We start from the raw sequence: 13,107 nt of genomic DNA on the forward strand, positions 1-13,107 counted from the left end.
TTGAACCTCAAACTGACCTCACAGTGCGAGATGGAGAGTCAAACAAAAATAGAGACCATCAGCTGGATGGAAACTGGTGCCAGAAAGCAGCATACACAAATCATATAACCCGGGTCGAAGGGCGAAGTTTATGCCCCTCCTTCGGCGCAGCGAGCAACCGCCCCTCCCCTACAGTCGCCAACGCTCCACACCGATAGGGTGGATGATTTTGCCACTACCAAGGTCCAGTGAAATCGAACTATTTCTCCACATAGCCTACACTAGAATAAAAGCACTAACGCCATCATAAATTAATCACAACTGCTTTTGTCGCTTTGTTCGCTGGACTAGCCACTGAAATGAATTTGCAGGTCCACTGCACAGGTGGCAGCACCAGCAGCATCTGAGCGACGAAACGAAAACTACGGGTAGCCACAGAGTCGATAGAGGACGTGCCGAGCGTACGGCTGCTGCGGACGAGCCCGCGCCGGAGTCCACGCCTCGGCCCCTCACGACGGTGGGTCGGTAAGGGTCGACTCAAATATGCCGTCACGAACCTTATTTGGTCAGAAAAGTCCTGAGCGAGTATAGGAACTGAATTCTGAATGATTCGCATTGATGCTTGGAGAGTAGCTTTCCGATGACTGCATTTCTTTTGTCCATATATCAAGAATTAACAAGATCCCTAAATCATATGTCCAGTAGAGATGAAAACAACGAACAGAACATGGTTTCATATGCACCATATTGATCCAAAAACATCAAAAATATATTGATGCGATAACAAACAGATCGTGCAGAACAATGCCATTCTCACATTCCGTTTTTGCAACGAGCATGTATCCCCCCCCCCTAGCAACGTCACAGTTGCTAAGCCAGTCCTCTCCGAACGCGACAGTCGAGTCCCCACCTGTCGACCCAGCTCTGAGTTACAGACAGCCAGACAAATGCTCGAAATAAACTGGAACAAACCGTGGACGATGTCAATTGTCAAGCTATGCTTATCTACAACACACAGCCATTTTAGCGACGGTTTTGCAGCGTGCATTTGCGCACCGAACCAGCGGTTAGTTGCGGTTATCAACAGTGAACTGCAATGATGGCAACACAATGGGAAACTCCGCGTTAACTCACAACTCCTCATGGGACCAGCGGTATACGTCCACTGGACAATGTAACATTTTCAATCTCTCTGGAACACAGCACGCACAGTCACATAAGTACGACAGCCGGTAACTTCAGAACTCACATCTCAGTCTCTGAACATGGCAAACATCCGCCCTCTCAGCCTCTGAGCATCACAAATATCTGCCAATATCGGGGCACTTCGCCTGACACCGGCCTGGAAGACGCATCACTCACTGCTGAGATCCAACCCCTTTCGTCACGTGACCCGGAGCGGCTGTCACGTGACTCTATATATCAGTCACATGACCCGTACCGGTTGTCACGTGATCGAGCACGTGACCGTCAGCCTTTGGGGCCACCCGGTCACGATCCGAACATGTTTCGGCACATGGACCTCTGCTTCTCGTGCTGCACCTTGAGGTTCTGCCGACACGTGACGAGCAGCTTCTCAATCGCAGGGTCTGAAATGGGGAGATGGAGGACTGTTATCAAACAATGTTTCTAATCAGTCCAGTACCAAGCTACAAATAAATGAAACTTGTCAACCGGATAAATGACAGATTGTGAAAAGTCAAACTGACCAACGCTCATTTTACGTTAAAACGAATAAACATAAAGGATTACCAAGACACATAACTAACGATGCACTTCCGCATGCAATACGCAGTGCATTGTGTTGGGTTATAAGGTTCTACACCTAAACTCTCCTCTGAACGATCGGCATTCGCCCGAACTAAATCACATAGATACAAAAGAAGCATAAAATGTTGCTCTAATATAAACACTTAAATACAGTTCTTGTATGTTTTGCATGTGAAATAAAACTTGGTTGTGCACAGCAAACTTATCAAGTATTAAATTTACCGTAAACAAGTTACGACGAGAGCAGTTACGGTAAAAATGCTGGCTAAAAAAAAAAAAACAATAATAGTCATCATCATAAGGAGTGAGGAAGCGCAGCAAAAGCAGGAAACTCACCTAGCCCGAAGCAAGCACAAAAATCCCATCACCGAGTGCCGCGGTTAGCGCGCCAACAATAAAACACGGGTGCAAAAGGAAACGGTAGCAAGAAACGAACGAAGTGGGGATTGTCACAAGGCGTTCCTCCAACAAACAGCACCCTCTAAGCCACATGCTGGCTGTCCGAACAAGTCCCATGCAGGGTCGTGCGACGTACAGTTCAGGGAAGCACCAATAGCCACAATATTCCAGTAAGCGTCATATAGGGCTGATCCAAAGCACACCACACTTTCTCAGGCACGACCATCACTGAGCATTCCTCACTTCCCAGTGAGTCGTTTCCAAACAAGCGTCGATCAAAGGTGCACCTCCCCGCTCCCACAAGCAAAGAAGCATCTCCCTGGGACTCCAGCATCCAGCTGACCAATTGTGACCTCATGCTGACCCGTAGTGACCCTGTATCGACCCCATCCCGTCCCCAATCAGCCCACCCACCTTTCTCTTTGAGCAGCTCGCGCGCCTTGAGCAGGCACCGCTCGGCCTCCTCGTAGTCGCCGGCGCGCGCGTACGCCTGGCCGCGCCGGAACAGACACTTTTGGTTGTTGGGGCTGAGCTCGGCCACCTCGTCGCAGTACTCGAGGATCTTCTGCAGGTCGAACCGGTCCTCACACTGCAGCAGGGCGGCTGGAAATGGCGCGAAATATCTCAGCTAAGGAGGACACGATACACGAACGAGCGCCCGAAAAATCGACCGTTCTTCGGTAAGGTTCTCAGAATCTCGCGATCCCTACATCCACCACCGGAGGCCATTCCATATAACGTCGACTGTAGTCCGCTTTTTTGCCTGTTAAGCATAATTGTCAACTACCCAATTTGAGACCACTCTGAATTGTACTGACCCAAAGCGAGATCGTCACGGAAATGTCTCCCACTGTCCGATAACACCGTAAAACTCGAAATCCATTACCGCCTGCGGCGACAGATAGCTCACCTTCCCCGGTGAGATTCTCCCCGCTCACCTGTGAGATTATTGTACGTGTCGACTTTGAGGGCGTCCACGCTCCCCGTGAGCTCCTCGGTGAGCTCGCTCTGCCTCTGTTCCCTGTCGCGCTGCTGGCGAGCGTTACCGAGCATGGCGGGCAGCTTCACTGCGTGCTGGTCGATCCCGCGGATATACAGTAGCGCTCTGGGGGCGGGGGAGGGAGAGAGGGGAGAGAGGATGAAATAGGGGGGTAAAGAGAGGCATTACTTTTATAGTGCATCAAGGAAGTACAGCTATGCAAGAAATGCCAATTAGTTGGAATTGGTAGCCGGCCATTACGATGGTAGGTACAGATTGATAGACAACAGTCACAAATTTCATCACCTGATACACATTTTTCTAAAGCATGCTGTGAATACTCAGCAAATGACAGCAACATGTATTTGTATTCCTTGGAAACATGCAAAAAAAACAGCAAAGTGATAACAGTGAGGAATCACAAAGATTAACAACATGAAAACAACCACTCACTTGTGATAATTACGGATAGCAAGCTTAAAGTTCTTTGCCTTGAATGCCTCATTGCCATCTTGTTTATACTTTAAGGCAGTCTCATACTTTGTATTTGCAGTGATCGTTCCAGTTGCTTCTGCCATCTTGTCTGAATCAAGTAGGTACACCAAAGTGTAAATACATCAAAGCTGAAAGAACATGCAAATAAATTATCATGGCACAAAAATAAACATAATAATCCAAATCCTAGACCTCTCAGACCGTTGACACAAGGTCAGATTACGTAGGTACCTAACAGAGTACAAGAGGGTGGAAAACTGGAAAGGGGTGGGAGCAGAAAGTTAGCTAACAACTTGACTCAGATGGGCAGCTCAGTCTTGTGCCGTTCCGTACTCGGCATGGCTAAGTCAAAATGCAATGGTAGAACAACTAAACAATCAAAATGGCTGACACTGGTTCTTAAGTTTAATCATTAATATGCTAAATATTGGTACTCCACAATATATTTCATTTGGTATTTTATTACCATATAAAAATTGCAGCAAGAATAGGATGCAAAACCGGCTGGATCAAATTACAATATATCTAGCTCAGTATTTTACAAATATGGTCAGCGACCATTCTATACAAAAAAGGAAAGAGTAAGGAAGCATGGGGCACGGTCAGACACTTAATAAATATTTTACTTGCCTAATTTTGACCTAATTAAGTTTACTTCCAATATCCCATCCCAACTGTATTTAGGGCCTTGATCCCAACCTCTTCCTCTTCTCTCTTCTTCAATGTGAACTATTGACATTTTCTGCGCAGATGTGACAAATAAATTCAAAGACTTGTTTACACTAAACTTTTTGCATGTTGAACTTTCAAAGCACATTGACTTGGCCTTTCTTTTGATCTCCGAATTGAGATGAGTTTCATAGCCCAAATCATCAAACTGCATTTATCCATTGAAAGAACAAACAAAAGAAAAAGTAATTTACACTTTTGAAACAAAATTTTTAAATTTTGTAGCAAATTAGCTACCAACTTAATTTCAACATTGAAAATAAGAAAATAAATCAGCCAAGTCTTAGGCGTTTTTTAACGCGAACCACCTAGGACAAGCCAAGCCCAGAGCCAAGCCATCGCTTGTAGAACTCAGCATTTGGTAGCTTGCTTTGCACTTTACATCAAATCTGCCCTTTACGCGATCCGCCACACAATTTTTCAGTTCAGCACTTTAGTTGTTATTATTGCTATTTTCCCTGATTTGTTTCACATAAATTCTGTCAGACGCTTGATTAAGATGTTGAAGACTGGCTTCAGCAAACTGTGTCCCTTGGCTCGTGCTTCATTTGCTCCAAAATGTATTTATGGTCCTGCCAGCTCAAATGTGAGTTAAGGGGAAACTTGGGGAAGTTCATATATTTTTTACTTTAGTGGGTGCGGTATCCTGACCTTTTAAGTTTGAGATAGTTACCGCTAAAATGGGGAACTCAGAAAGCCTTTGAAGTTTGCCCCTGCTGCAATTTTAGTATGATCCGAGGCCCGAGCGTAAATGTCGGATCTTGCACAATGGTACCTATCCATTTTCTACAGATTCAGATGCTTCATGAAAATATTAAATTATAATAAAATCAGTGCTTAGTTGCAGAAGGTCAGGTGCTTTTTAACAGCACCCACTGAACAAGACTGAAAGTTGTAGGTACCACATAATTCCATGCTTCAGAAGATGGAAATGGTCAACTGCACAGTGCCCATTGGTGTCCCAGCTGAGTTTTTGACTCAGGTCTCAGACACACATTTATTTTGAGCATTGTCATGCTAGTAGTGCTAGCACTATAGTTCAGCATGTCACTACAATGTCACTACCCTTACCTGACCCCTTTCTGCCCTCCTTCCCCTCCTTGTAGTGTTTATGGTGAGGTCATTGTCAGCTATGCCCCCTATTCACCCTCCCCCATCTCCTAGCAGGGAGGACGGTATGGTGAGGGTGTTGGCGAGTACACCCCTGACCCCATCCCTCCCCTCCTTTCAGTGACAGTGATACAGTGAGGATCTCAGCAGCCCCTGACCTCCCCCTCCCTCCCACAGCGGCGGTGGTACGGTGAAGGTGTCGGCGGCTACAGCCCCTGACCTCGCCCCTCCCTCCCACAGCGACGGTGGTACGGTGAGGGTGTCGGCGGCTACACCCCGACAGACGCAGTCGGCAGCGATGGCTCGGAGGTGCGCCCGCAGTTTCCGGGCGCCACGGCCAGCTGGACACACGACCTGGAGTTCGTCAACGCGGACCGCTACAACGGCATCCCCGTGTACCGGGTGATGGACCGCAGCGGGCGCGTCATCCAGGCCAAGGACGAGCCCAAGGTGCGTCCAATAGGTGGGAAGTTGGAGGGGAGAGGTGGGGAAGTTAGCGGTTCGACACCGGATACCGGAAATATGGCTGTTGACGGGTGATTAGACAGTTTGTTGTGCTCCGCTCTGTTCGAAATTGGTCTGTTATGGATACCCTATTTTGACAGGTAATCCGGTGGGAATATATATGGATACGTTTTTATCGATGTTACTTATGGATTGATAAAATGTAATGTTTGTCGATAGATCGTTATCGGTATATGTATCGATGAAAAATTTATTGATGGGTGAGTGCTTATCGAAGTTTTGGATCATAGCATAAGAGTCTGGATTTTCCTCTTCTTTTTGTTCTTGCACATCGCGAAAATATGAGTACCTACTTCGACAAAATTATCATAATATGCAATAATGCGGTGCCTCGACGGAACCATGCCGTCTTATTTATCCTCCCCGCCCCTCTCTGTTCCGCAGATTCCTGACGACACGCTGATCGACATGTACCAGAAGATGACGCTGCTCAACACTATGGACAAGATCCTGTACGAGTCGCAGCGACAGGGCAGGTGGGTAAATCTTGCGACCGGCTGAGGCACGCCGTAATGCGACTCGATCAGTATGTGGATGACTGATATTTGGGCGCGTTTAAGGACTACGTCTGTGTAAAAGGTCCCATTTTCAACCATCGCTCACCAAGAAACTGATGGTTACTTAGCTAAGAATAAAAAAATGCGTTGGGAAGTTCTGTCATTTCAACATTTTGACTATACATGCCGTGAATTAGCTTATCCGACAAAGTACTTTTATTTTGTTGCCGCGAGTCTCGCTTACCGTGGTGTTGTTCTTCATCGACAGGATATCGTTCTACATGACCAATTACGGCGAGGAGGGAACCCATATGGGCTCGGCGGCGGCGCTGGACCCCAAGGACTTCATTTACGGCCAGTACCGGGAGTCAGGTAACGTTTCGACTTAACCTAGGTTTTGACTAGATAGGTTTTGTATTTAGGGCCTTGGACTTAACTATCTCGGGTTAGGTGTCGTTTAGACTCATAATATCACCAGTCGGGTAACATTCACACCGATCGAAACGCAGTAAGGTTAATATTTGAAGCGAGTGGATTATTATATCGTGAGCTTGCTGACACATTGCATTCAATACCAGTGGCATCTCCTGTTTTGTATGTTAGCGTCTCGTCCTATGTTGGAACTAGGCTGTCCCTGGCTCTTCTCCTAAATCTTCGCTGTCTTCAGGAGTGCTGATGTACCGCGGCTACACGCTGGACCAGTTCATGAACCAGTGTTGATGCCCCCCCCCCCCCCCCAGGAGTGCTGATGTACCGCGGCTACACGCTGGACCAGTTCATGAACCAGTGTTGATGCCCCCCCCCCCCCCAGGAGTGCTGATGTACCGCGGCTACACGCTGGACCAGTTCATGAACCAGTGTTGATGCCCCCCCCCCCCCCAGGAGTGCTGATGTACCGCGGCTACACGCTGGACCAGTTCATGAACCAGTGTTGATGCCCCCCCCCCCCAGGAGTGCTGATGTACCGCGGTTACACGCTGGACCAGTTCATGAACCAGTGCTACGGCAATGAGATGGACGCCGGGAAGGGCCGCCAGATGCCCATCCACTACGGATCGCCGGCCCACAACTTCTGTACCATCTCATCACCGCTGGCCACCCAGATGCCGCAAGGTGGGACAATTGGGACCGCGGGGAGCGGGCCGTGGGGGGACTTGTCTTGTCTCGGAGTAGGGTGCATAGCCTTTCGGGCTCAAGCGTCCGTTGTGGGGGACGTGCTGCTAGATAGGTTTGCGACTGTTTTTTTTTGGGGGGGGGGGATTCGTTTTTTGCAAACCTATGATTTTGTTTAAGCATGATTGGGACACTTTATACTTTTCATTCCCAGTTTACTCATGGCCATGGCCCCCTGACCCTCTCCCCCCCCCTCACCAGCGGTGGGCACGGCGTACGCCTTCAAGCGCAGCCCGGAGAAGCGCTGCGTCATCTGCTACTTTGGCGAGGGCAGCTCCAGCGAGGGAGACGCCCACGCCGCCTTCAACTTCGCCGCCGTGCTCGACGCACCCATCATATTCTTCTGGTGAGACGCGCCGCAGCGGCCGGGGGGTTTCTCGTAATCGAGAGCGAGAGAATATTGCCTAGATCGAAAACTGTGATATTTATCACAGTGATATGTTACTGTGATATATATTATTTTAGCATGCGTTTGCTTTTTTCAAAAGCTGTTCGTGAGTACCAAATATGTGTGTTTTTACATACCGGAAGACGAATTAGGATGCCTCTTGCACTTAACTCGTGCGGACGCTCTCTATTCACCTTTGTGTTCTCTTTGATAAAATGAGGCAATGAAACGTGTCTCTTCCCTTCTCACCCTCTCCTTTTCATCTCTCCGCCAGCCGTAACAACGGTTACGCCATCTCGACTCCGACGCGCGAGCAGTACCGCGGGGATGGTATCGCTGGCCGGGGACCGGCGTACGGCATCGCCTCCATCCGCGTGGACGGTAACGACACGTTGGCCGTGTACAACGCCACGGTGGCGGCGAGGAACATGGCCATCAACGAGAACAAGCCCGTCCTCATCGAGGCCATGACATACCGGTGGGTCAGGAGGAAGAGGGGAGGGGATTGATTGAGAGTGGGGGGGGGGGGAATGGCCGGGGGGAATGGGGGAATGACTCCTGAAGATTAGTGAAAGTGGTGCTGAAAGCTTACAAGTCAGTCCTCAGCTGTCTTTCGCTCTCTGAGAGAACGGCTGATTACGGTACTGGTAATGTTGCGGAAAGGACGCTTTTGTTTGGAGGGACAGCAATAGAGATATGTATTGTTGTTAGAGCTGCAGCTTTTCACTTGCTACAGCCTCTGGGACAGGGTGGCCCATCGAATGAAAGACCATGTTTGTAGACACCCAATCCGTTTATATAAGATACTTTGCGCCAGGGCTGCGGAGTCGACGGATTTTCGGCGACTCCGACTCCGACTCCGACTCCGGCTTTCAAAAACCAGCTCCGACTCCGACTCCGACTCCGGGCAGAATTGTCGACTCCGACCGACTCCAACTCCCGACTCCGACTCCGCAGCCCTGCTTTGCGTCATCGCACTGGTCGCAATTCACTTGGCATAATCCATTGATTATCTTATCGTTCCTTCCCTCCTCCACTGACGCCGGACGGATGGCTGCCGACCGCCACACAATCTAACCTTTCCCCTCCCCGTCTCGGTCCCTCAGTATCGGCCACCACAGTACCTCAGACGACAGCTCTGCTCTGCCTACCTTCTAACCATATCCCGTCTCTATTCCTCCAGTATCGGCCACCACAGTACGTCTGACGACAGCTCTGCTCTGCTTACCTTCTAACCATGTCCCGTCTCTATTTCCCCAGTATCGGCCACCACAGTACGTCTGACGACAGCTCTGCTCTGCCTACCTTCTAACCAGTAACGTCTCTATTCCTCAGTATCGGCCACCACAGTACCTGACGACGGTTCGGCGTACCTTCTAACCAGTAACGTCTCTGTTCCCCCAGTATCGGCCACCACAGTACCTCGGACGACAGCTCGGCCTACCGCTCGGTGGATGAGGTCCGCTACTGGGACTCCACGGACCATCCCATCGCCCGGATGAGGCTCTACCTCTCACACAAGGGACTCTGGAACGAACAGAAGGAGAAGGAGTGGAAAAACTCGGCCAAAAAACAGGTGCGGGAACGGAGCAGTCCGGTATGCAGCTGTGGTATGGAAGCTTAGTACGATCTTGTTCTTGGCTCGTTCGGAAATATTTTATCATACCTGCGGTATGGAGGACATTTGGTTATCGGTATATTTGTCTCATATAGGGACAAGTAGTTATTGCTTTTTGCGTCTTGTTGCAGTGACATTATTCGTCTTCTATGTTTTTTTTTTGTTTTTTTTTTACCGACTTACTTCATTCCAACTCTTGATCATGAATAGACGTATGGAGTAATTGAAATGTGCCGTCGTCGTGAGACGCTACCAACCGCCAATTTACAGTCCCTCGATAACGTTATATTCGTCTGTCCTGCTAACGTCATCTCCATGACACCACCTCCAGGCCGCCCCTGCTGAACCCTCTGACCCTCCTCTCCCCTACCCCCGGTCACCAGGTGATGGAGGCGTTTCAGCGGGCCGAAAAGCGCCCCCTCTGACCCCCCTCCCCCGCCCCTGTCACCAGGTGATGGAGGCGTTTCAGCGGGCCGAGAAGCGCCCCCTAGCCAGCTGGGAGAACGTCTTTACCGACGTCTACCACGAGATGCCGCCACACCTAGAGTGAGTGGGCCGCCGCGCCGAGGCTGTGTCGGGCTTACCAGGACTTACGGGAGTAAACGGTTGAGACAGTTCAGACATGCTAAATCTCACCCTGGTTTTTCGAAGCATCATACTGGTGTTAGGCTGATGCTAAACGCGTCACTCTTTTTGTGTGATGATTCTGGACCTTCCCTATTATCTATGTTTATTTCGTGCAGGTCTCAGGTAAAGTCCATGTAACCATTGTCGAGAACGCTCTGTACGCGTCTGTATGTGACTGATAACACGTTCCTTATACAGGACCCAGATGAAGCCCATGTGACCATCTACATATTAAGTGCGTCCGTTTTGTGTATTTGACCGAAATCCCGCTTCCTGCAGGGCCCAAATGAAGTCCATGCGGGATCACATGAAGGAGTACGGCAAGCACTATCCAGTCACCAGCGACCGTAAGTAAGCCTCGGGACTGACTGCCGACAGCAATCTCAGCGTTCCTCGTCACTTAGTAACGGGCCAGCCGAACGAGAGGTGCCCGCGGATATTGTGAGCGAGACTGTGAACAGACGGTGACTCGCGCAGGGCTACCGAATTGTGCAATAGTTGTCATGGCAACATGTGAGTGTGATGGCTCAGTGATGTAGTGTGATGTGATGTATCTGATGGAGTTTCGAGTGAATTTTTAGGTGATGGTGATGTCAATGTTTCTGAATAGTTGGGCTGTGTTGATGAGATGGTGTGTAGTCTTGAGATGTGGGTTGTGATAGGTTAACGAAACTTTATGTAGATATTTTTTAGAGTTCGAACATTTCAGGCCAGTAGAGTATGTGAAAGCACTAAACGAAAGGTTCCGACATTTTTGTATAGTTGGTAACAAATGCGAAATGTCCCATCGTGTATGTGTATTATACAGGCAAATACAATGACAGGTGCCAGCGAATCGACTACACTAAGTTCATTGTTAAGATGAAGTGCTTAACAAGCAGATGAAACACGATATAGCATCGTACATTTAAGAAGCAGATCTACTAAGTCAATAATGGTAAATACCAGCAACATTATGCTTCTGGTGTATCCTGCCTTCCTGAGCGAAAGAACACGTTTTCGACCATCATTGGCAGTCATGTCATCTCAGTTATATCTGCGGTGATCGCCCTCATAAGCCTTCAGTTACGTTGTCGGCCGCTAGGTGACACTGTGAGTACGAATCAGATGCCTATTCTCTCGGCTCTCTCACTATGCATGACATCTTTCATTCTCTGCTATGGGTGTACTTTAATTTAAGAACTGCTTGCTTTGAGCTTTGGGTGTCGATTCTGCGACGTTTGTTACCGTACTGTCTTTTTTTTATCGTGCCTTAATGTGAGTTGGTGCAAGGTTTGGTGAATGGTGATGTTCTGTTGATGAGTGCCAGCATGCCGTTGCCTGTCTTGTGTGTTCATTTGTCCTTTTATCCTCAGCATCAGTCATCCTCATCCTTGATCAGTCATCCTCATCCAGCATCAGTCATCCTCATCCATCCTCACCCCATCCAGACAAATGGTGTGAGCAGCTCTACATAGTTACAGCCTGCGTGTCCGTTCCACGTACTGGACTGGGTTAGCCGGGGTGACACTTCAGGCGTCGATTGACCCAGACAATTAGGTTCAATTTCTTCCCTTATCCTCTCATCCCATCGCCCCGAAATAATGTCGGTAGACCGAAAGGGCGCGACGAAACAAAACAAAGGAATTTTGCGTGTCGAGTTGGCTTTGTTTGGTGTTGGCACTGCATTTTCGCATGTTGCCTGCTGCATGATTCAATTGATACATTGCCTAGTTTTGTCTTCTCATGTACATTTCATGTGAATATCTGCATGAATTATGTTCCCTGAATAGGTACTAACATCGAGACCCTTTTTGCTTCCAGACGGGTTCCTCCTTCCTCAATTGTGAATATCCAGACCGTTGGATCCTCCCCCTCCTGCACCTTGATGCCTCCATGTGGCGGCTTCTGGATCCTTCTAAGGTAAGTTTGGGCGCCATTGAAGCCCCGGGACGAATGGAACCTGCATGTGACAACCTTGATACGAATATTGTCAGGTTGCCTGTGCCTGGTGCATTTCTTGTCGCATGCGAATCGCATCCATTTCCCGGCCTATATTACCGTTTATATGTACTCGTCTCCCAGTGATACGAACCGTATTGGGGCTACGGCCGTCGGCCCGTTCTCATTTCCAAAATGTACTTAGATACGACCGGGAACCGTCTACGGTATACTAATCTACGCGCATGTGAGTGACTATTTGCGCCTATCGCCATTTTCCGTAGCACGTCCTGTGTGGCTTGTTTACCGCCAAAAAACTGCGTGTATAAGGCTTTCATCTGAATTCGGATGATGAGTTGCTGTTTTCCTTTTACGCATAACTCTACTTAATAATCCACAAATATGCTGACGATACTAAGGTGTGTAGATACGCAATGTACCGACTGCAGAGCAACTGAAACGGTCGGCTTGTTAACGTTCTGGCGACTGCAACTAACCCAATTCATGGCGGTATTTGTGGCCGAAAATTAGCAGCACAGCGCTGGTAATTGGGTTTGACAGTATATCATTATAGGTAATTTGTTCAATTATAGCCTGTCTTTACGTACCCGCTTAAAATAGTAGTGACGCCATCCCCCATCAGTGAGCGAGTGGAATTTATTTTCTACTTCATTGAAGGATTCGACCGAGACTGGGCGCGCCGAAAAGTACCAGTTTCTCTTTTTGTGATCATTCGGATATGCGCAGCTATGATTTCCCGTTACATACGTTAAAAGTGGGGAGATAGTTACCAGCTGGAGCTGCGCAGGACACTCGATGGATCTACTTCGAAACACAGTATAGTCGACTACAGAATGATGTTCCACTTTTCACAGGCAATTATTTGCCTGGAGTGGTA

General features: G+C 48.6%; 2 protein-coding genes across 6 annotated transcripts; one reads left to right on the plus strand and one right to left on the minus strand.

Annotated features, from left to right (window-relative positions):
• Positions 1–726: 726 nt before the first annotated feature.
• LOC122382563 (tetratricopeptide repeat protein 9C-like) lies at positions 727–4,371 on the minus strand. Of its 5 annotated transcripts, none has more exons than XM_043368065.1 (5): positions 4,253–4,371; positions 3,581–3,750; positions 3,087–3,253; positions 2,563–2,751; positions 727–1,568 (listed from the first exon to the last, which is right to left on the minus strand). In XM_043368065.1, the coding sequence occupies exons 2-5, from the start codon at positions 3,703–3,705 to the stop codon at positions 1,471–1,473; spliced, it is 579 nt and encodes a 192-aa protein (XP_043224000.1). In that variant the 5' UTR covers positions 3,706–3,750; positions 4,253–4,371; the 3' UTR covers positions 727–1,470. The 5 variants fall into 5 exon arrangements, with proteins under 5 accessions (XP_043224000.1, XP_043224001.1, XP_043224002.1 ...); XM_043368066.1 differs by having other exon boundaries at positions 4,322–4,350; XM_043368067.1 differs by having other exon boundaries at positions 3,668–3,750; positions 4,253–4,348.
• A 308-nt stretch (positions 4,372–4,679) lies between these two features.
• On the plus strand, positions 4,680–11,121 carry LOC122382564 (2-oxoisovalerate dehydrogenase subunit alpha, mitochondrial-like). The gene is made up of 10 exons (XM_043368068.1): positions 4,680–4,937; positions 5,702–5,911; positions 6,371–6,462; positions 6,752–6,855; positions 7,435–7,596; positions 7,858–8,002; positions 8,319–8,522; positions 9,449–9,620; positions 10,114–10,208; positions 10,569–11,121. Exons 1-10 carry the CDS (start codon positions 4,851–4,853, stop codon positions 10,642–10,644), a joined length of 1,347 nt encoding a protein of 448 aa, XP_043224003.1. The 5' UTR covers positions 4,680–4,850; the 3' UTR covers positions 10,645–11,121.
• Positions 11,122–13,107: the final 1,986 nt, after the last annotated feature.

This window comes from Amphibalanus amphitrite, unplaced genomic scaffold, assembly GCF_019059575.1.
Source record: "Amphibalanus amphitrite isolate SeventyFive unplaced genomic scaffold, NRLGWU_Aamphi_draft 000142F_arrow, whole genome shotgun sequence".
In the NCBI taxonomy this organism is placed as follows: Eukaryota; Metazoa; Arthropoda; class Thecostraca; order Balanomorpha; family Balanidae; genus Amphibalanus; species Amphibalanus amphitrite.

Bases quoted from the DNA above. Each gene is read 5' to 3' on its own strand.
- LOC122382563 (XM_043368065.1), bottom strand. From the start codon at position 3,705: ATGGCAGAAGCAACTGGAACGATCACTGCAAATACAAAGTATGAGACT. The intron at 3,254-3,580 runs GTGAGTGGTTGT...CCCCGCCCCCAG, and splicing joins GCTATCCGTAATTATCACAA to AGCGCTACTGTATATCCGCG. The intron at 1,569-2,562 runs GTGGGTGGGCTG...TCCCCATTTCAG, and splicing joins CGAGCTGCTCAAAGAGAAAG to ACCCTGCGATTGAGAAGCTG.
- LOC122382564 (XM_043368068.1), top strand. From the start codon at position 4,851: ATGTTGAAGACTGGCTTCAGCAAACTGTGTCCCTTGGCTCGTGCTTCA. The intron at 6,856-7,434 runs GTAACGTTTCGA...CCCCCCCCCCAG, and splicing joins CGGCCAGTACCGGGAGTCAG to GAGTGCTGATGTACCGCGGT. The intron at 10,209-10,568 runs GTGAGTGGGCCG...CGCTTCCTGCAG, and splicing joins GAGATGCCGCCACACCTAGA to GGCCCAAATGAAGTCCATGC.